Consider the following 21,273-nt stretch of genomic DNA (forward strand, 5'->3'; position numbering starts at 1 on the left):
TTTAAACATTCACAGTTTAATCTCAATTACATTCAAAGATAGTATATTCCTCGGTTGTTTTAAACATTCACGGTTTAATCTCAATTGCCAAAAAAGTAGCCACTTATGATCCCACCACAAACTTTTTTTTCATCTAAAAGTCTACCATACCCATTAAATAAAATTCTGACAACAAAAAATTTTAATAATAAAAAATTAAACCTCAATCACTTTTAAAACCAACACCACACGCTCGAGAATTTGATTATCTAACCCAAAAATATGCTCTGTAGGCGCATTTGAGTCCACTACACTACTTGGCAAGAATGATTTCGCGAACTTGATAACAAACTAAAGCGTCTATTTTAAGCACTTCCAAAGTTTCAATCTTTCCTCAACTCCTGGCAACATGTGAGACAACACATTAGAAAATAGATCAGTAAAGCATAATTTCTTCTCCATTTTTTTTAATCTGCGGGTGAGAATACAAAAAGAATAAAACATGATGCCACAAAAATAATATTAGACAAAAAGAATAAAACATGATGCCATGGAAGTTCAACAAAAAATGAATAAGTTCAAATATCATAGTCTAGACATCACAATCATCTATCGTGAAGCGGTAATTGTACGACTGAGTGGGGAGATGTGGGTTTTAATAAGGTAATTTAGAAACCGATCGCTGAAAATAAGGGATTTCAATTCTTAAATTTAGATAATAATCAAGATATATATGTAATATTACAAATATAACTATTTTTATTTAATTAATGATTTAATGTTTTCTAAATTTTGATTGGTCCTTACGACTACGCAATAGTTATCAATCCACATTTGATCTTAGTTCTCTCTCTCTCTCTCTCTCTCTCTCTATATATATATATATATATATATATATATATATATATATATAGTGAATATACCTAGCAACCTTATATAAGCTTAGGTACCTAACTCCATAATATCACATCGGTTTGTATCATATTTACATTGTAATTGCCTAAGGTTCTTAAACTTCAACCTCATAACTTTATTACTTCCAAAATCTTTGGACTTTCACCAATATCTTTCTTTTACATCACATATTTGTATCGAATACCGCCTGATAGGCTTCATATCCTACCGCTACAAATGAAATGATGGAGGAGAAATATAATAATGAATTTCCAAATTTTTTTGAAGTAAATCAAGTTTATGGATAAAATTTAAGAACCTTTCATGATTGCAATGAAAATTTAATGCAAAATGACCTAGTTTGATGAGGTTAGGTACCTAAGCTTATATAAGGTTGTTAGGTATATTCACTTTACCCTATATATATATATATATATATATATATATATATATATATATATATATATATATATATATATATATATATATATATATATATATATATATATATATATATATATATATATCCCTATCTAATAAACAAAACCAACATTCCACGTGTCCATTCAAAACAGCATAATTATTCCAAAGTTAAATACCGATTATACCCCTACTTTGTTTCAACTACAAATCCTTATTTGAAATAAGTTTGGTTCTTCCCGTTTTTATGTAACTAATAAAGGAAAAAATTGATAAGAATCCCAAAAATCCTGGTGGTTTCACTGAAAAATAAAAGATTGTTTCATGTTGGAACAAGAACGATAAAGAAGAAGAAAGGTCGTCGATTCCTTAAGAGTTAAGGAGATCTCGATAATCTCTTTAATTGAAGTGTATTCATGGACAAACTTATTCATTTGATTTTAAATCCCATTCGAAATTGATGTTGCAGCGAGATATCAGCACAAAATCTTCAATACGCTGGATCTCCGTCACCATCCTCCACCACGGAAACCTTCATTGCTACATCTCCATTTCTCTTTCTTTCACTCCTTACACTCTTAAAGCCCTAATCCTAAAATCAGATTCAGTTTAAAACATTTCAAGTTTCCAACTCGAACAAGAATAACACACCCCTTCTGCCCCTTCTCTTACACCGCTTTTGTGTAGTTGACTTGATAAGAAACTACAAATCAGGGCCATTGTTTTGATTTTGAATTCTAATTTTAGAAACTGATAGTTTTTGAATTTATTTGAACTGATTAGACAAATTACGGAATGCTATAACCGAAATCTATACCGAAGAGGTTTTACAGTTCAAGGTGAGATTCCAACTTCAAGTTTTACCGTTCAGTATGATATTCGAACTTGAATTTTAAACAGAAGAGCAGTATCAAAGCCTTTGCAGCTGATTATTTTGCTTCCATCGCCTTTGCCTCAAGCGTAAAAGGGTAAGAGTATGCGATTGGTTTAATTTTTAGTAAAAAAATCCCAAATTAACACGAATTGAACTATCTTGAACTATCTGAGAGTTTGTTTTGCTTATCATTTTTTGCTATAATGGTTGTATTTGAATTGAATCACAAATGTTACTACAGAACAGTTAATGAGAATGATGCTAAAAGTTAGGCTTAACATGCTGAAGTAAAGTGCCCATAAAGTGTTCGTAAAAATGCTCAGGAGAATGTAATATTTTGAATTTTGTTGCTTCCTCAAGCAATAATCAAATAATTTTGCACATGATCCACTATCTTTGTTTTCTTATACATGGATGGAGTATATCGTTCCCTGAACAGTTATCTTGTAAAGAATTACAATACTTAGAAAATTTTAAAATCTTGGTTAGTACATGGAATGTTGTAGAAAGGAGAGCAACACATGAGTTGTTTATATCATGGATGGGTTCTACAGAATGTTGACTTTGTTGTTGTTGGGTTGCACGGGGTTGAAATGGGTGTTGGGTTTCTTTCGATGTTTGCTGCTAGAGAAATTGTAAGATACCTTTTAACTTTTTCATATCCATTAATATTCTTGATCAATATGAGTGGATTCTATCTTGATTTTAGTTCCTTTGCAATTAGATGCAGCTGGGTCTTGAGTGGGAAGCTTTGTGGGATGGTGATTTTGGGGAAAAAATAGTCTTATCAAGTGTCTTGTGTTTTTGGCAAAATGATGTTATGAGGTGTTGCATTTGCTATTGGTTTGGCTCTGCAATTTTGATATATTATATTGGTCGTATGCAGGTTATATTCAATACTCCTTACATGCAACAATGTATTACGTTATTAACTTTACAACAAATAGTACTTATCATCTTTAATACCAAGTTATAGCAATGCAGTTAAAATACAAAACAATTTTTACAAAAAAAACTTCCAATGTTATGTATAAGTAAGTTTTTAGAAATTTAAAAATGTTTCGTAGTTTTTAAATTCAAAAAATTGTGTTTTTTTTTTATTACATTTTTTAATATTTTTTTTATATAGGATTGTAATTTATATTATTCATTGTGTTTCTCTTTAACATCTATTCAAATTTATATACTTTTTTACAAATATATAGTAATACTAATTTTAAATAATCAATAGAAAAAGTGTTGAACAAACTTAACTCTTATTACTAATATAACTTTTTTTTTCTAAAATTTTATACCCATGGTTCCCACGGGTTGTAACCTACTATATATATATATATATATATATATATATATATATATATATATATATATATATATATAGGGATGTCAACAGAGGCAAACAGGGCGGGGATTGCATCCCCCGCCCCCACCCCCAAAAAGTTTCTGTTCCCTCACCCCCGCCCCACCCCCGAAATCTCTAGCATCCCCATCCCCGCCCCCGAATCCCAGGATTACCCCCGCCCCCGCCCTCATTTGGGTCGACGTTTTTTTGGGTGAACAAAGGTGTTGTTTATGCTAAAAGAAGTTATTTTTTGAGCTAAAATAAATCATCTTGGATAAATATAGTTATTTATAGCATAAGTTTATATATTTAAAATAAAAATATTATAACATCTTAAAAATGTTATACTATAAGCTTAAAAACATGATATTTATGCTAAAAGAAGTTATTTTTTGAGCTAAAATAAACCATCTTGGATAAATATAGTTATTTATAGCATAAGTTTATATATTTAAAATAAAAATATTATAACATCTTAAAATGTTATACTATAAGCTTAAAAACATGATATTTAATTGAATTTTGGAACTTCAAAATAATTGCTATTATTTATTATATTTTTATAATTAATATATTAATATAAATAATATATTAACGGGGTCCCCATTGGGGGGTTTGAAACGGGACTACCCACCCCCGCCCCGGTCCCCGAAACTAAAACGGGGGTTAACATTGCCCCCGTCCTCGATTTTTTAAATAAATATTTCCCATTCGGGATTGGGGCCCCACGGGACTTTTTGACATCCCTATATATATATATATATATATATATATATATATATATATCTTTACTACTTATAAAAGAAATCTAACTATTTCTATAAATAGATTGAATATAATAATATTATTTTTTTAAGATGTACAAACGATTAAGCTAATATTACAAACAACCATTAATAAAATAATATTAAATTTTAAATTTGTTTTGATTCCTTATATTTCTCAGCAAAATCCTAATTTCATGGTCATTCAAAATTTAAAACCTTTTCATCCTAATACGCTTCAACAAATATCCTTTAAATGTTGCATTTGTAGCTGATTAAAATATCTCATAGCAGACGTGTGTTTGTTCTCTCCACCTTATAAACCCTGCTATAAATCCCACTGCCATGAAGTATTTCCCTTATAAACCCTAATCGTTTTTCTCCCTCTCTTAGACGAAGACAATGTGTTTTTTTAAGAAAAAAAGTTTGAAAATATTCCAATTTCTCAAAAAAATTTACCCCAAATGCGAAACTGGGTAAAATTTTCCATTTTGCGAAGACTACAGGGATGCGAAATGAAAATTCTGCACTTTTGTCTTTTTATGACCCCATTTTGCGAAGTTGGACCACTTATATTATTTCTTGAAAAGATCAGGTGCCAAATGCGAAACTCTAAGCTTTCTTCCCCAATTCGCATTTATACATTAAAAACTTCGCATTTTCATTCAAATTCTTCGCATCTTGCATCCATCCGTCTTTGAGTTCATTCGCATTTCATCGCATTAACTGAGAAATTAATCAGTTGTCTCATATTCGCATTTCAGTTGTTTGAGAAACCCAGATACGAACCCAAATGCGAAACCCACTGATTTCAAATGCGAACCAACCAAAAATCATCAACCACGTACTTGTGTCACCAAATGCGAACTGAATATCACCATTAAATTCTCCTCGCATTCTATAGATGCGAACACAATCCAGATCTCCGACTCCAAGCTTGCGAAATCAAAATCAATTAACCTCAAACAAATCGTGAACTTCTTATGCGAACTGTTTTGACCCACAAAACCAAATGCGAACTCAATTGATGTCATATGCGAACTGATTTCATAGATGCGAACACAATTGATTTCATATGCGAATCCACATCCATCGATATGAAACCAATACCAGTTACAAGCAATTAGTAGCAACCATCGATCCTCTAATGAGGAAACAGTTTCCTATTCGATTGTGCTTTGCAATGACAATCAATAAAGCTCAGGGACAAACAATTCCATATGTAGGTATCTATCTTCCAGAACCAGTATTCTCGCATGGACAACTTTATGTTGCATTGTCCAGAGGGGTTTCACGTTGCAATACAAAAGTATTAGTAAAGCCTAACGAAAATTCAAAAGGTGATGGGGTTTATACAGCAAATGTGGTGTATAAAGATGTATTGCACGATTAATATTTTGTGTCGTCTTGACTGGTTGCTTTTTATTGGTTATTTGATGCATGATGTAACAAATAACACCATAGTTTGATTATATTGTCTTCAACATTTACTTTTTTTTAACATAACAATTTTGTAATGGAAACATATCACCGAAAGAACTCACGTGCCCCACCGCTTTGCGCGGGTAGACGGCTAGTATATATATATATATATATATATATATATATATATATATATATATATATATATATATATATAGTTTGGTTCATGTGAGACGGCCTAATTTTGTGAGACCTTGAGACGCATTTTTTTTATTATTTTTATTTTTTTAGTTAATTCAAGTTCCGAAAATAATATTTAAAAAAAGAATTTTTGGATTTTTACATTTATTTTGCATTTTAAATTTATTTTTTAGAATATGTACAGTGTAATATTCTATTATAATATTTCACGTACTTTAAAAAAAAACGGGATTTTATTTTTATTTTTATTTTTTTTAGTTAATTCAAGATCCGAAAATAATATTTAAAAAAAGAATATTTAGAATTTTCCATTTATTTGTATTTTAAAATTATTTTTTAGAATATGTACAATGTAATATTCTATTAGAATATTTCACGTATTAAAAAAAAAACGGGATTTTTTTTTGTTTTTTTTTATTTTTTTGTTTTTTTTAGTTAATTCAAGTTCCGAAAACAATTTTTTTTTTTTTTTGGATTTTTCCATTTATTTTGTATTTTAAAATTATTTTTAGATTTGGTCTCACAAAATTAGAATGGTCATCAAATGAACCTGAACATATATATATATATATATATATATATATATATATATATATATATATATATATATAATGAAATTAGATAAAATCAAACATTAGATTAGCAAAAAAGAAAGAATGATGAAGTTGAGACAATAGTGTTGCAGATCGATTTCAAAAGAGCAAGATATTTATACATTTACCTATATCTGATCTGTCGCTTCCTGTTGCCATTAGAGTGTTTGAATATTAACATACAAATAGAAAGAGATGGTGTGATGGTTCTGGGGTTATATGTTGTGTTAGGTTTTAGTGGTGGTTACGGTATCGAGCCGGTGGTGATTGTCGATTTAGGGTTTTCATTGGAGATGATGGACGTGGTGGTATGGAGGCCAACGCATGCAGTTTTGTTGGGTTTAATCAAGAACGATTAAAGAAAACCAAAATTGCAAACGATTAAAGAAAACGTACATGTCTTCCATGTATCTGCTTCAAATCTTTGAGGAAACAACATTGGTCGTTGCTTCATCCTGGAAACGAAGAAGCGCGGAAGGGAAGAGAGGGAAACGATTATGTTTTTTTTTTTTTTTTTGATGTAGGGTTTTCAGCGACAACCACGACTATGTTAATCTTAAATGAAATTGGTGGAAAATTATTTGTCTATGAGATTTAAACAAAATAAGGGCATTATGATCAATTCAGTTTGAAGGAATATATGGATGTGGAAGTGACATGAGGCAAAATCAAGACACTTTTTTAGATAGGGATAGGGATTTACCCATTTAATTCTTTTTTAGAACTCCAAATTTTGGCATAGGAATGGCAGCCATAACAACGTGTAGTAGTAAAGTTATATGTTATTTTTTTTTAAGTCATGATTTCGTGAAAAAACGTTAAGACTTTTGAGTACTAAGATATATTACATTATAGTTTTGTTTCGATCCCAATTAATTAGGCATACATGATTATATGTCAGAAAACAAACAACCGGTTTCTTAATTTAATATAACAAATTAAAAAATTGTCTACTTGTAAGATATAATCAAGTAAAATGATACCCAAACAATCAATCCTCAAAAGAAAATCGACAACACGAAGAAAGAGATTTTGGGGTCTTCATTGATGTAGAGATTTTAACTTCCTTGATGATATGACCAAGAATTTTGGCTTTAATTTCGCCTCTTCTTGGTGGAAGGCTTACAACTCTTCGTATTTCTTTGCCTTTAACTTCAACCAATCTGCTTTGACTTTCCATTGGTCAAACAAACCACTTAATTAGTTCTGAGATAAGATTAAGGAGATCAGTTGAGATATCTGGGTGTGGGTGTGGGTAATCATGGGTATTTATAGTCAAAGGAGTTCACCAACTGTGAGTGTGTTGTGTGTGAAGTGTGAACATATTATGATGTTGTTACTTTAAGCATATGGTTACTGAAGTGTTTGATGTTGAGTGATGAGAATCTTTAAAAGTTTTAAAGTAAAGAATCGTATGTCTCCTCTTTAATGAAACCAATTAACCACATGTTAGTGCTTATGGAATAAAAATTGGTCGATAGTTCCTTTATATATATATATATATATATATATATATATATATATATATATATATATATATATATATATATATATATATATATATATATATATATATATATAAGTGGGTTCAATTGAGAAAATAAAAAAGGTTGAGAATGGGGGAATCATTCACAGCCACTCACGGTGGCAAAATTGTAAATATCGTAATAACCTTCAATCTCAAATACGTAACTATAGAGAATTTGATAACTGTTCGTTCATCATCAAAATTTTTCCTCAAACCTTCAATAATCATCCAGATTTCTTCAACTAAACCGGAATTTCTTCGATGTTCATGAAATTGGAATCGGAGTTCTGGACTCGCAATCACAGTCGACATTGAGGGACTTCGAATCGGTACTCACAGGTTCGCAATCGGATTTTCGGGAATCAAAATCAACTTGAGAAATCGATCAGAGATAGGATGTCACATTTGAAGTCGAAATCGGAAGTATATGATGATTTGGAATTGATAACTTGATGTTTTTAACATTTTTAAAATAATTAACTTGTTTGCACTCCAACTGTTTGATGAAATGCATAAACTAAATTACCACGTTATATTCACATATGAATATGTTTTCTCACCTGAATCACTATATGATTATTAAAAACACAAAACAAATATGCAAGTCTGTATGTTATTCATATATGAATAACATATAAAAATTATATATATTTGTTAAAATACCTTCAATATTCATAAGTGAATATACCTTGTAATATTCATATGTGAATATACTGTGTAATATTCATAAGTGAATATATCATCTAATATTCATAAGTGAATATATTCTGTAATATTCAAATGTGATATACCATATAATACTATGTAATATTCACATATGAAATATCATTTAATACTCATAAGTGAATATACCTTGTAATATTCATATGTGAATATACTGTGTAATATTCATAAGTGAATATATCATCTAATATTCATAAGTGAATATATTATGTAATATTCACATGTGATATACCATATAATACTATGTAATATTCACATATGAAATATCATTTAATACTCATAAGTGAATATACCATCTAATATTCACAAGTGAATATACTATGTTAATATTCACAAGTGAATTTATCGTCCAATATTAAAATATGAATATACTATGTTTATTATATGCTATATTCATATATGAATGATACTTAAATTGTAAAAAAAAAAAAAAATCATATTTTTTATTCATAAGTGAATAACGAATGTACTGTAATAAAACCTGATACATTGTTATTCATTTATGAATAACGATAGCTGAAAATATAAAAAAATAATTTTTTTATTTTATCTTAAAACTATATCAATACGGATGTCTATTTGTAGAGAATAAAAAATCATGAATTTTGGTATATTTAAAATTATTTTTTGATAAAAATAGCTTATAAAAATAATAGAACCATAATTATTGGTTCTCCAAGGAACCAAATTTTGTTTTCAAGTTCTAGAACTTATTCTTTATTGAAAAAAAAAATAACTAAAAATGTCTAAATTCATAACTTAGCATTGTGAATGTTAAATATATTTTTCGGATTCACCGTGTCAATTTAGATTCACATTGTGAATTTTCAAAGATTTACATTATGAATTTAACGAAAAAAATAATTTTTTTTATCGAATTTCTGTATTTTTAGTTTTTTTTTTTTTATAAAACATATGTTCTAAAAGTTGAAAAAAAAAGATTGGTTCCTTGGTTGATTAAGGTTCTCTATTGAACCTCACTATATATATATATATATATATATATATATATATATATATATATATATATATATATATATATGACAAAACTGCAAATTTGGTCATTGTGGTTTGCCAAAACCTTTGGATGGGGTCCAAATAGTTTCCAGCTTGCACCAAAGGTCCAAAATCAAGGTTTTCTTGGGTTTTTAGTCCATTCCGTCATTGACCGTTTGTTTGGAGCCGTTAGTGCCTTCACGTGCCCTCCATGTGAGGGCATTTTGGTCATTTTAGGTCAGCCTCCGTTGCGCCACTTCAATTAATAAGATTGCAGACTGTACTCACTCCTTCGTCTTCTACTCATACCTCACTCCTTCGTCTTCTACTCATACCTCTTGATTCAAACGCAAAAACCCTAACGATCATCTGAAACTTTGAAAATGTGGGGACTTAGAAATGTTGGAGAGATTGTCAACGTTCAAGAAGTTTATGGTAAGATTCAAACTTAGAAAAACTCTGTATTTTATGATCAAGCTTCAAACTTTGAAAAACTCTAACTAATAATCGTCTCTTTCTGTTTTGAAGATGGTTACCCCAACATATTCTCTATTGAACTTCATCACGGAGGGAGTTTCACAAAGTTTCCAAATATCAGGTATATTAATGGCCAAGTAAGGTACTTTGATGTTGTCGACATTGATGAATTTTCTGTTCATGAACTAGACTCGATGATGAGAGAATTAGGGTATGATGGTACTGAAATCATGTATTACCATTTCCGTTTGCCTAATGAAGGATTTGACTTTGGACTCCGAGCATTAGGTAACGATGATGATGTGTGTAATCTCTCACGATATGTTACCCATAATAACAAAATGATTAAAGTGTACACAGAGCATGGTCAAACGAACTTGCTTACATATTTTATGTCCCCAACTGGTCCAAGAAGGGTTATAATAGAAGACATGGAGAAGCAGGATTGCATTAGACCCTCATCACCTGTAGTTGCTCATGAAGTGGTAACTCCAATCCAAATTGATGTTGGTGAGGGTGATTTAGGGTTAGCATTAACCTTATACAAATCAGCAACACCTGAATTTAGTAGGTCTAAAGGTTGGAAACATAGTAAAGGGGCATTGTCTTGTAGTAGAATGCTTAAATTGGATTGGGAAGGTGCTGAAAAAACAATGGCAAGTGGTGAAGTTGATAAGGGTAAGGGTGTAGAAGGATTTGTAGATGAATTTGTTGTAGTTGATGCAGAAAAAAGAGTTAAACAAAGAGATTGATGTGAATGAAGAACTTGATGTGAACAAATCCAATGGTGAGGGTGTAGAAGGATTTGCAGATGAGGGGTATAGAGTTGTCATGGATAATGATCCTCAAGGAGTCAATGAATTTTCAACTAACATCAACATAGATGATGAGTTAATGACAAACTTTCAACCTTTTGAAGGGTTTGAAGACCAAGATAGCATCCCATTTAATGGGTTTGAAGGCCAAGATAATATTCCTTTCAATGATGAGTGGAGACAAGAGGAGCCTGATGACATTGAGTTTGAGAATCAAAACAGTGAAGATGAAGATAGTGACTTTATGATTGATGAGGACAACATAATTGAAGATGTTGACGTTGACATGGAGGATTTCAATCTAAATATTGATATAGAAGCAGAGTTCAATGGATGTCAAAGAATGGGTGGTCAAAGAAATGAAGGTAGTGTTGAAGAAGATGATTTGGAGGTCATTGACAATGACGAGTGGGATTCACTAAGTGATGACTCAGGGGACAACAGGAAAAGAAGAGAAATGATCAAAGAGCTGGGGAAACAAACCTTATGTTCTGCTGGTGAGGTGCACAAGGTTGCTTTTCATATTGGGCAGAAATATAAAACCAAGAAAGAATTGAAAGATAAAATTGACCTGCATGCTTTAGAGACAAGGAGGAATATCTCATTCACAAAAAACGACAAGAGTAGATTAACAGCTGTTTGTAATGGAACTGTAGTTTTAAATGCAAGTGGGGTAGGTGGACCTACCTCTGGGAAAAAGGTAAAGGGTAAAGATGTAAACTCAGATAAAGTTAAATGCACATGGAAACTTCATGCATCTAGGTCAAGTGAACAGGACTATTGGTTTATTAAGACCTATAATCAGAAACACATCTGCCTCCAAACACGAAAAATCAGATCTTGCACAGCAACATTTCTTTCCAAACGTATTATGGATCAGATTGAAGCTAATCCTGGACTGCCTGTTCGTGCCCTACAAGAGCAACTCCAATCAACTTATGGAGTTAGTATTTCAGAAGAGAAAGCATTTAGGGCAAAAGCATTAGCCACCAAAAATGTTGCAGGGGATTACGTAAAGCAATATGCAGCTTTGAGAGACTATGTACTAGAGCTACAAAAGACAAATGAAGGTAAAACTGTAAAGATTGATGTGGTTTCAGAACCTGTGGTTTCATCCCCAACCAGGAAATTCAGAAGGATATACGTGTGTTTAGGTCCTTTGAAGAAAGGTTTTAAGGCAGGTTTGAGAGAATTTTTAGGCTTAAATGGAGCCTTCATGAAGGGACCTTTCCCAGGTCAAATACTAAGTGCAGTTGGTGTTGATTCCAACAATGGAACCTACCCATTGGCATATGTTGTTGCTGAAAGTGAAAACACTTCAAGTTGGAAATGGTTTCTTTAGTGTCTTGCAGAAGATCTTGACTTGTATTCAAATTCCAACTTCACCTTTATCAGTGATAGACAGAAGGTACTATAGTTACATTTAATATTGCATACTAGTTTCATTACAAACTAATGCTAATTTCTTATTTTGTTTTGGTGACAACAGGGTCTTCTACCAGCCATAGAACAATTGTTCCCTAATGCAGAACACAGGTTCTGTATTAGACACATATACCAGAACATGAGGATGTTATTTAAGACTACAGAGTACAAGGAGTATTTTTGGAGGTGTGCTACAGCCACCACCATACCAGAGTTTGAAGCTGTAATGGTAGAGCTAAGGAATTATGACATAGAAGCATATCAATGGCTCTTGAAAATCCCTCCACATCATTGGGCTAGAAGTCATTTTTCAGGTATTTTCTCAATTTGTTGTCTTATTTTTTATTGTAGTATAGATATACACTAACTGTTGTTTTGTTAATGAACTATTAGGAAGGGCAATTTCAGACATGTTATTGAATAACCTTTGTGAAGTGTTCAATAGCAAACTTGTAAAAGGGAGAGACAAACCCATTATCAGTTGTTTGGAGTTCATCAGAGAGTACATTATGAAGAGAGTATGCAATGTGATGAAGGTGTTAAACAAGTGTCAAGGTCCATTAACTCCAACTGGTACTAGGATTTTGGAAGCAAACACGACACTAGCTAGTAAGTATCATGCACGATGGAATGGGGGACAAAAGTATCAGGTTAAAGGTCCATGGAATGATCAACATGTGGTGGACATGGAGAAAAGGGAGTGTAGTTGTAGAAAGTGGGAGCTTACTGGAATTCCTTGCAAACATGCTATTGCAAACCTAAATGAAATGGCAGACAACAATGAAAAGGTAGGAGAACTATACACCTATGTGCATAAGGTGTATTGGCTTGATACATGGAAAGAGATGTACTCCTTCAAGGTGGAGCCTATCAAAGGTAGAGCCATGTGGCCTAAGAGTGACTGCCCAACAACTCTTGTGCCTCCACCACACAACAAAGCTATAGGCATGCCAAAAAAGAAAAGAAGGATTACAACAGAGGAAAGGATTGAAATCCAGCAACGTAAGAGGCAAGCAAACAGTCAAAGTCAAAATGATAATGAAACTCAATCACTGAGCATGAAGTTTTTGACTGTGACATGTAGTAAGTGTAAGCAAAAGGGTCATAATGCCAGGACCTGCAAGGCCAAAGATGGGAATTGATGTTTAAGTACTTTTTATGTTTGTCAAGACTTGTTAATGCACTTTAGTTGGTACTTTGTTGCCTTTTTTTGTTCCATTTTGATAATGTACTTTGATGCCCTTTTGATAATGTACTTTAATGCCCTTTGTTGGTAATGATTGTGTTTTGACATTTATTTGTTATGGTCCCCTTTTAGTAATGTTGTTTGTTATTTGTTTATGTTGTACTGTCAAAGCATGAAGATGTTATGGCAATGTACTTAATGTATGCATATAAAACCATTACAATTGCATATTCAAACGTAGAGAAAAACCATTACACTTGCATATCATGTCAAGATCAAACCTTTATAATTTCATATTCATAAAAGGATAAAACCATTACACTTCCCATTGTCATAAAAACATTACATATACAATGATCCAAAAGATAACACTTTTAAGTGGTTACTACCAACAAAAACATATATAAACCACAATTAAACCTTCTAGCACCAAAAGACAACATTTTTAAGTGGTTACTACCAACAAAAAAGTCCTAACCTCTAATTCCTATTTCCAAAACAGCACAAACAACAGAAACAAAACCCACGAGACAAGCAAACACATCTTCAGCTGGCCCACTTCAACCTCATACCTATTCATTGTTCTCAACAGTCCTGGTATGATAACAGTTGATCTTTGACACATAGGGGGATCGAACCACCCCAAAAATGCACATCTGGATCCCTACAAGAATACATTAAAGTAGAAGAGTTATTGCATAACTACCGAAATATCATAACCTAATATGAGTTTGCTTACCATTTTAGGGCATGCATAGAAACGACGACCAGGGTTTCGTGAAGTCCATGAGGTTCGCACAACAACAACATTCCCACAGAAGCAGAGCACCATTTTTGAATCTCGTAGCAGTAGAAGTAGACGAGAGACGAAGAAGAAGAATCCTTTGAGAGAGGAAGAAGAAGAGGAAGAGGATTGCTTCTCTGTAAATAAAAATGAAGAAGAGGAAGAGGATTGCGTATGAGTATGTATATAAAGGAGAAATATGATATTATTTAAAATAAGTACCTAAAATGACCAAAATGCCCTCAATGACGGAATGGACTAAAAACCCAAGAAAACCTTGATTTTGGACCTTTGGTGCAAGCTGGAAACTATTTTGGACCCCATCCAAAGGTTTTGGCAAACCACAATGACCAAATTTGCAGTTTTGTCTATATATATATATATATATATATATATATATATATATATATATATATATATATATGTTTACTATCTTATAAAACAAATCCCACTATTTCTAAAAATAGATTGAATAAAATAAAACTATTTTTTTAAGACGTCGAAATCATTAAGCTAATTGTACAACTAATCACTAATAAAATAATATTAAAATTTAAACAAACTCCTATAAATCTTTTCTTCCAAGATTGTGACCAGATCTTTTTTCATCCAAATAAATACTCAACACCCTATAATTGGTCATTTCATGATTTTTCTTTATTTTTAATATGACATGTTTCCTAAAACAAACTAATGTTTGAATTGAAAATAATCATTCTCTATCGAAAAGAAATTAATTGTCGAAACAAACTATTTTTCGTCCGCCGCTTTGCGCGGGTAAACGGCTAGTATATATATATATAGTTTTTATTTTTTTTGATAAAAAATATGTTCTAAAAGTTGAAAAATAAAGATTGGTTCCTTGGTTGATTAAGGTTCTCTATTTAACCTCACCATATATATATATATATATATATATATATATATATATATATATATATATACACACACACACACACACACACACACAGCCAAATCACTATCAACATATTTGGCTATTCGGAGTGAGAAAGAGGAGAAGAATAGAGAGATAGATAGAAGGAAACGTCTTCAAGTGTGATACATACCATGCTTAATTATAGTGACAATGACGCCGGCTGCGCTACCCTCGAGGTGGTGTTCACGTCAATATGCCCAACTCCGGATAGCCTTATCATATAAGGGAAAACTGCAATAAAATCTTTACATATTGGCTTAATAATCGAATTAGTCCCTATAAATATTTTTTATTCAATTAAGTCTCAAATACTAATAATCGTATTCAAATTAACCATTTGATCCGGTCAACAGATCATCCAACTTTCAAAAAATACATTTTTTTGCCCATATTTCAAAATTTATTACAAATTTGGTCAAAATTTTACACTTTTGGCCCATATTTTAAATTGTGTTACAAATTTGGTCCAAACCTTACCCTTTTTGCCCAAAATTTAAAATTTTATGATGAATTCATCATAAATTTAGTTTTTTTACAACTATTTTCTCAAAGAATTGTTACTAATATATTCTTTTCTTTATAAAATCATATTTATACAAAAAAAAAAACGTATTTTCACTTAAAATATTATATTTTCTATATAAAAAGTTTTTTGTATATGAAATATCTAGTTATAAAAATAAGTATTTATTAAGTATATAAATATATATAATTATGTTTTTATAAAAAAATGCATACAAACACCTTTTTTATCTATATATATATATTTTTTTATAAAATCATATTTGTTTACATTTAAAAAAAACGTGTTTGAATAATTTTGGTACATAATACGTGTTTGTATACATTTTATAAAATGTATTAAAACACGATTTTATAAAATATATACAAACACGTATTATATAAAAAATATTCAAACACGTTTTTATAAAATGTATACAAACACGATTTTATAAAATATATACAAACACGTATTATATAAAAAAATTATTTAACCACATTTTTATAAAAAAATCTAAACAAACACAATTTTATAAAAAAAAATATAGATACACACCTATTTGTGTCTATATATATATATATATATATATATATATATATATATGATATGTGTTTGTATACATTTTTTTTTGTGAAATACGGTTTTTTATACATCTTTTTATAAAAACGGATTTGTATATATTTATATACTTAACAAACATATTTTTTTATAACTAGATATTTCATATACAAAAAACTTTAAAAAAAAATGTTTTTATATAGAAAATATAAGATTTTTATGTGAAAATATGTTTTTTATTTGTATAAATATGATTTTATAAAGAAAAAACATATTAGAAACAATTTGTTTTAGAAAAAAAGTTGTAAAAGACTAAAGTTAGGATGAATTCACAATAAAATCCTTAAATTTGGGGAAAAAGGGTAATGTTTGGATCAAATTTATAACAAAATTTAAAATCTGGGCCAAAAGTATAAATTTTGGATCAAATTTAAAATAAATTTTGAAATATGGACCAAAATTGTAATTTTTGAAAGCTGGATGACCTATTGACCTGGTCAAAGGGTTAAATTGAATACGATTACCGATATTTTGGATTTAATTGAATAAAAAAAAAATATAGGGACTAAATCGATTATGAGGCTAATATGTAGGGATTTTATTGCAGTTTTCCCAATCATATAATTACAAAATGATTGGTGTGTGTTTCTAAATAAACATAAAATAATAAATTTAACAAGATATAACATTTGGAATTCTATTTTGGATATATATTTTTTACATTGGTGTGGCCTTTAGTCAAACATGCTTTTAAAGGCAAGATTTAAAATAGTTAAATAATAGAAGTTTGGACTTTAGGGGTGTTTGAATATATAGTTTTTAGCTTATTAGCTTTTTGTTTATTTGCTTATTGCGGTGGGAATAAACATTTTTTTTTTTATAATCTGTTTGGATTAGCTTATTGCGGTGGGAATAAACAATAAGCAATAAGAATGTTAAGTGTTTGGCAAACAAATCAGCTTATATCAGTAAAATGACCAATAAACAATAAACAATAAGCAATAAACATTCCCTCCATTGCTTATTAAAATCAACTTATTTTGCTTATTCCTACCGCAATAAGCTAATTTTTAAAGATTCTATCCAAACACTTAAACTTGCTTATTGCGGTAGGATTAAGCAATAAACAATAAACAACTTATTTTTTTTCCTATCCAAACACCCCCTTTTATCGATTTGATCTATTTATTAAATTACTTGTATGACCAACCCTAAATATCTTGGTATGTATGCTATAGTATTTTAACTTTTTTTTTCTAATAACTAGCAAAATGTTAATTTTAGCAATCTAGCGATGATGGTTATGGTTGTCAAATCGGGTAGTCGTGTCGTGTTTTTGTCTGACACGACTCGACACAATAATGTTTTGTATAACATGAACACGATACGATACAATGTCGTGTTTTTTTTTATTAACACGAAAACGAATAAATTAAAACACGACAACACGACACGACACGACAAAGATAATATTAAATAACTATTAGTGTATTTCATTCATACTTAAAGATATATAACACGATAAAAATGACAAATACGAAAAACTCGACAATCACATGCTTAATCGTATCGATTTATGACACGAACACGTCACGATATCGTGTTTTTTAATCTTGGCAAGAACACAACACTAAAACAAATTAGAATTTTAATTTCCTCCCGATTTCGTTTTCATTTAGTTTAGTGATTTTTTTTGTTGTCCTCGTCATGACACCATACTCAATTGAAAAACCACAGGAACACAAATCAAGCATCGGAAAAACACATGAACACACATCCAGAAGAACAACTCCCACGTCTTCAATTTTTTAAATATCTTTGATCTTGACTGTGGTGAAATTGGTGCTCAAACTCAAAATCAAGCATCAGAAACTTCATCGGGAGATAAAATTGAGAATTTAGCACTTAAAGCGAGATTAAGAAAAGTTAAGATCTTCAAAGAGTACCAATCCTTATCAATTACGCATGTTAGCTCTTCCTAAATAGTCCCAATCGCTTAGTACTCTTCTTGCTTGAAATTGCTAAGTGCCAAAAAAAATTACATCTTTCCCGTATCAATTTCAATTCGAAGTAATGTTTATGTTTTGTTCCTGTTTTGTTCATATGTTGTTGCTGTTTCATATTTTCAGAAAAAAATACATCTTTCCTGAGTTTGATTAATCTTTATTGCTGAAAATTGGTAAGTGTTATGTGTTATTTTATTATGCCTTCCAAGTGTTTGATGTTATGCCTAAAGACTAGATCTAAACGTATTGGGCGGCATAACAAATTTCCAATGGATTCCAAGTGTTTGATGTTTCATTTGAAATGCAATCTCTAAGAATCCAACATGTCCAGGTAATCACATAGTTGCATTTGGAATTGATTTGTTGACTATAATTTTCACGCAATTATCTATATACTCAGTTTTGGAGGTCAGAGAACTCAAGACTTATGAATCCAATGCATATACATCTTCTGAGCACACCAATGCCTATCAATATTTATGAATCCAATGCCTATACATCCTCTGTAAAATATCATTTATAATGGAATCTCTCTCTCAAATTTAGGTTTCTGCAACTGCTAAATAATAGTTGTTTTGTTTTGTATCTCATAGGGAACTGGGATACACTTTAGGTAAAGCCAAAGGCAAGAGGGGTAGATATAAGAGATGAACTCCTAAAGGGTGTTTATGAATTATCATGCCCAACTTTCTTGCATTATGAAATATGAATCGTTGGTTTACATTCTACATCATATGCCTGCATTTATATAGGGTTATATTCTTCAGTTTTTGGAAGAATATAAAGTTTTCTAGTAGTGTGAAGATCGCATCTAATAAATCTGATAATTTCTTGTTGCAGGTATCTCATCATTAATCGAATTACTCAATGCACCGAAGATACTTATCATCATCATCCATTCTCTCTCATTTCAATTCTCTGAACAAACTCCAATCAAATCCAACCCACCATTTATGTCACTCAAGAACCCTAACAACAGTAGACACAACCACAACCATAGATCATTCATATGCAGACATACCAAAACCTCCCAAGAGCAAGTCCGAGAGAAAACCCTACCCAACACCCATGAAAGTTCTTGTTCAAAGAGCCAAGCAAGAAAAAGAAGCAAGAAAGGCACAACCATGTCAATTACTAGAAGACCCCCCGGAAAATGGCCTTCTTGTTCCAGAACTCGTTAGTGTAGCCCATCAAGTTTATCAAGCTAGAGAATCGATATTACTCGGTTTATCAAAGCTTGTCAATGTCATTCCAGTTCTTCGATGCAGGTATAAATTAAAAAAAAAAAAAAAAACAACTTTTGTCCTATTGTCGTTACTCTTAGTCCCAGTACAATCTGTTCTGTCATGTCATGTCCTGAATTGGTTTTCAGGCATTGTTTTGAGGTTCACATCGGTCAGGTCGGGCACGAGATCAGGACATGTGGCGGTCCAAAAAGCGGTCTTCGAAATGCTACCCACGTGTGGCGAAAAGGAAGGGTACACGACGTAATTTATTTTCCAAAATGTTTCCATCTTTATGATCGTGTTGGGAAGCCAAGAGTTATACATAATGAAAGCCGCTCCTTTAAACAACTTCCCGCCATTGTTGAGCTCTGCATACAAGCCGGATTGAATCTTGAAAACTACCCCACAAAAAGAAGAACAAGATCCGTGTATAGCATCGAAGGCCGGATTGTAGATTTTGAGGACACCCAAGTTGATTCTAGTTTGGATCTTTCTTTGAACAGTGAAATGCAACCCAAGGGCGATTTAGGGATTTGTGATTTGAATACAAGGGAAGTAAGTAGCATGGTGTTGGATTCATGGTTTGAGATGATATCTGGGGCGAAGAAGATGATGGAGAGATATAAAGTGCATACGTGTGGGTATTGTCCCGAGGTTCAGGTGGGTCCCAAGGGGCATAAAGTTAGGATGTGTAAGGCGTCAAAACATCAGTCTCGAAATGGGATGCATGCGTGGCAGGAAGCAACGTTTTTTGATCTGGTGGGACCGAACTACGTGTGGCATGTTGCTGACGTGGCGGGTGGGGTCCCACTTTGTAATGATTTGAAGAGGTATTATGGGAAGGCTCCTGCGGTTGTGGAGATGTGCGTGCAAGCGGGGGCACGGGTCCCGGATGAGTATAGGAGTATGATGAGATTAGATGTTGTTCCTCCGTGTCGTGATGAATTGGATCTTGTTACATGATGAATTCGATTTAAACAGGTTTTACTTTGGAGTAGGGAGTTGATATGTGATGTACTAGTAGTTTTTATGTCAGATTAGATTGGTAGATTTTTATTTTTATTTATTTTATTTTATTTTATTTTATTATTATTTTTTTTTCTGACCACTGGTCTTATGATATTTATAACCTGTGAAAACTAGACAAAATAGATTTGGATCAAAATCAGCTTACGTTATCTGTACTATAAGCATAAATTCATTTTTGTAAATCAAGCATATGAAAACTAGATCCCTATTTTATATATTTTATAATTTTAATAGGATCTAAGGTGAATTAAATTGATAAAGTGATATGACCCCTGTTTTATTAGAGTTGTAATTTGATGTCATGTTAGTTCTCACATAACGTCGGGTAAAACACACGTGACCCTTTAAAATACTAATAGGAAAGGACAACACATACCAATCTCAAACTCCAAAACTAAACTATTTCTAAGGTGGTTTGGTTTTAATATATATAATATCATTCGGTTTAAAGATGAGATATATCTTTGAGAAAACGTAAGAATGATCTTTGTGGCTGAAAAAAAAAACATTTAGACTTGTATTTGTGGTCTAAAATCGGATACATTTTGGTTTTGGTCCTTCTCACACTAAAAAAAAGCTATTATATTCATTT

The 21,273-nt window shown here is 31.3% G+C and overlaps 2 protein-coding genes across 4 annotated transcripts; both read left to right on the top strand.

The window, feature by feature from the left end:
• The first annotated feature begins 12,863 nt into the window (after positions 1-12,863).
• Positions 12,864-13,595, top strand: LOC145030396 (uncharacterized). Its single transcript, XM_078978771.1, has one exon. It carries the CDS (start codon positions 12,864-12,866, stop codon positions 13,593-13,595), a length of 732 nt encoding a protein of 243 aa, XP_078834897.1.
• Positions 13,596-18,114: 4,519 nt separating this feature from the next.
• On the top strand, positions 18,115-20,744 carry APO3 (APO RNA-binding protein (DUF794)). Of its 3 annotated transcripts, none has more exons than XM_078981793.1 (3): positions 18,115-19,088; positions 19,267-19,694; positions 19,799-20,744. In XM_078981793.1, the coding sequence occupies exons 2-3, from the start codon at positions 19,294-19,296 to the stop codon at positions 20,613-20,615; spliced, it is 1,218 nt and encodes a 405-aa protein (XP_078837919.1). In that variant the 5' UTR covers positions 18,115-19,088; positions 19,267-19,293; the 3' UTR covers positions 20,616-20,744. The 3 variants fall into 3 exon arrangements, with proteins under 3 accessions (XP_078837919.1, XP_078837920.1, XP_078837921.1); XM_078981794.1 differs by having other exon boundaries at positions 18,115-18,757; XM_078981795.1 differs by having other exon boundaries at positions 18,115-18,345.
• Positions 20,745-21,273: the final 529 nt, after the last annotated feature.

This window comes from Lactuca saligna, chromosome 2 (genome assembly GCF_052625555.1).
Source record: "Lactuca saligna cultivar CGN05327 chromosome 2, ASM5262555v1, whole genome shotgun sequence".
Lineage (NCBI taxonomy): Eukaryota > Viridiplantae > Streptophyta > Magnoliopsida > Asterales > Asteraceae > Lactuca > Lactuca saligna.

What these genes read in the sequence shown, in the direction of transcription:
- LOC145030396 (XM_078978771.1), top strand. Translation starts at nt 12,864, where the DNA reads ATGTTATTGAATAACCTTTGTGAAGTGTTCAATAGCAAACTTGTAAAA.
- APO3 (XM_078981793.1), top strand. Translation starts at nt 19,294, where the DNA reads ATGCACCGAAGATACTTATCATCATCATCCATTCTCTCTCATTTCAAT. An exon ending in ATTCCAGTTCTTCGATGCAG is followed by an intron (nt 19,695 to 19,798) that starts GTATAAATTAAA and finishes ATTGGTTTTCAG; the next exon opens with GCATTGTTTTGAGGTTCACA.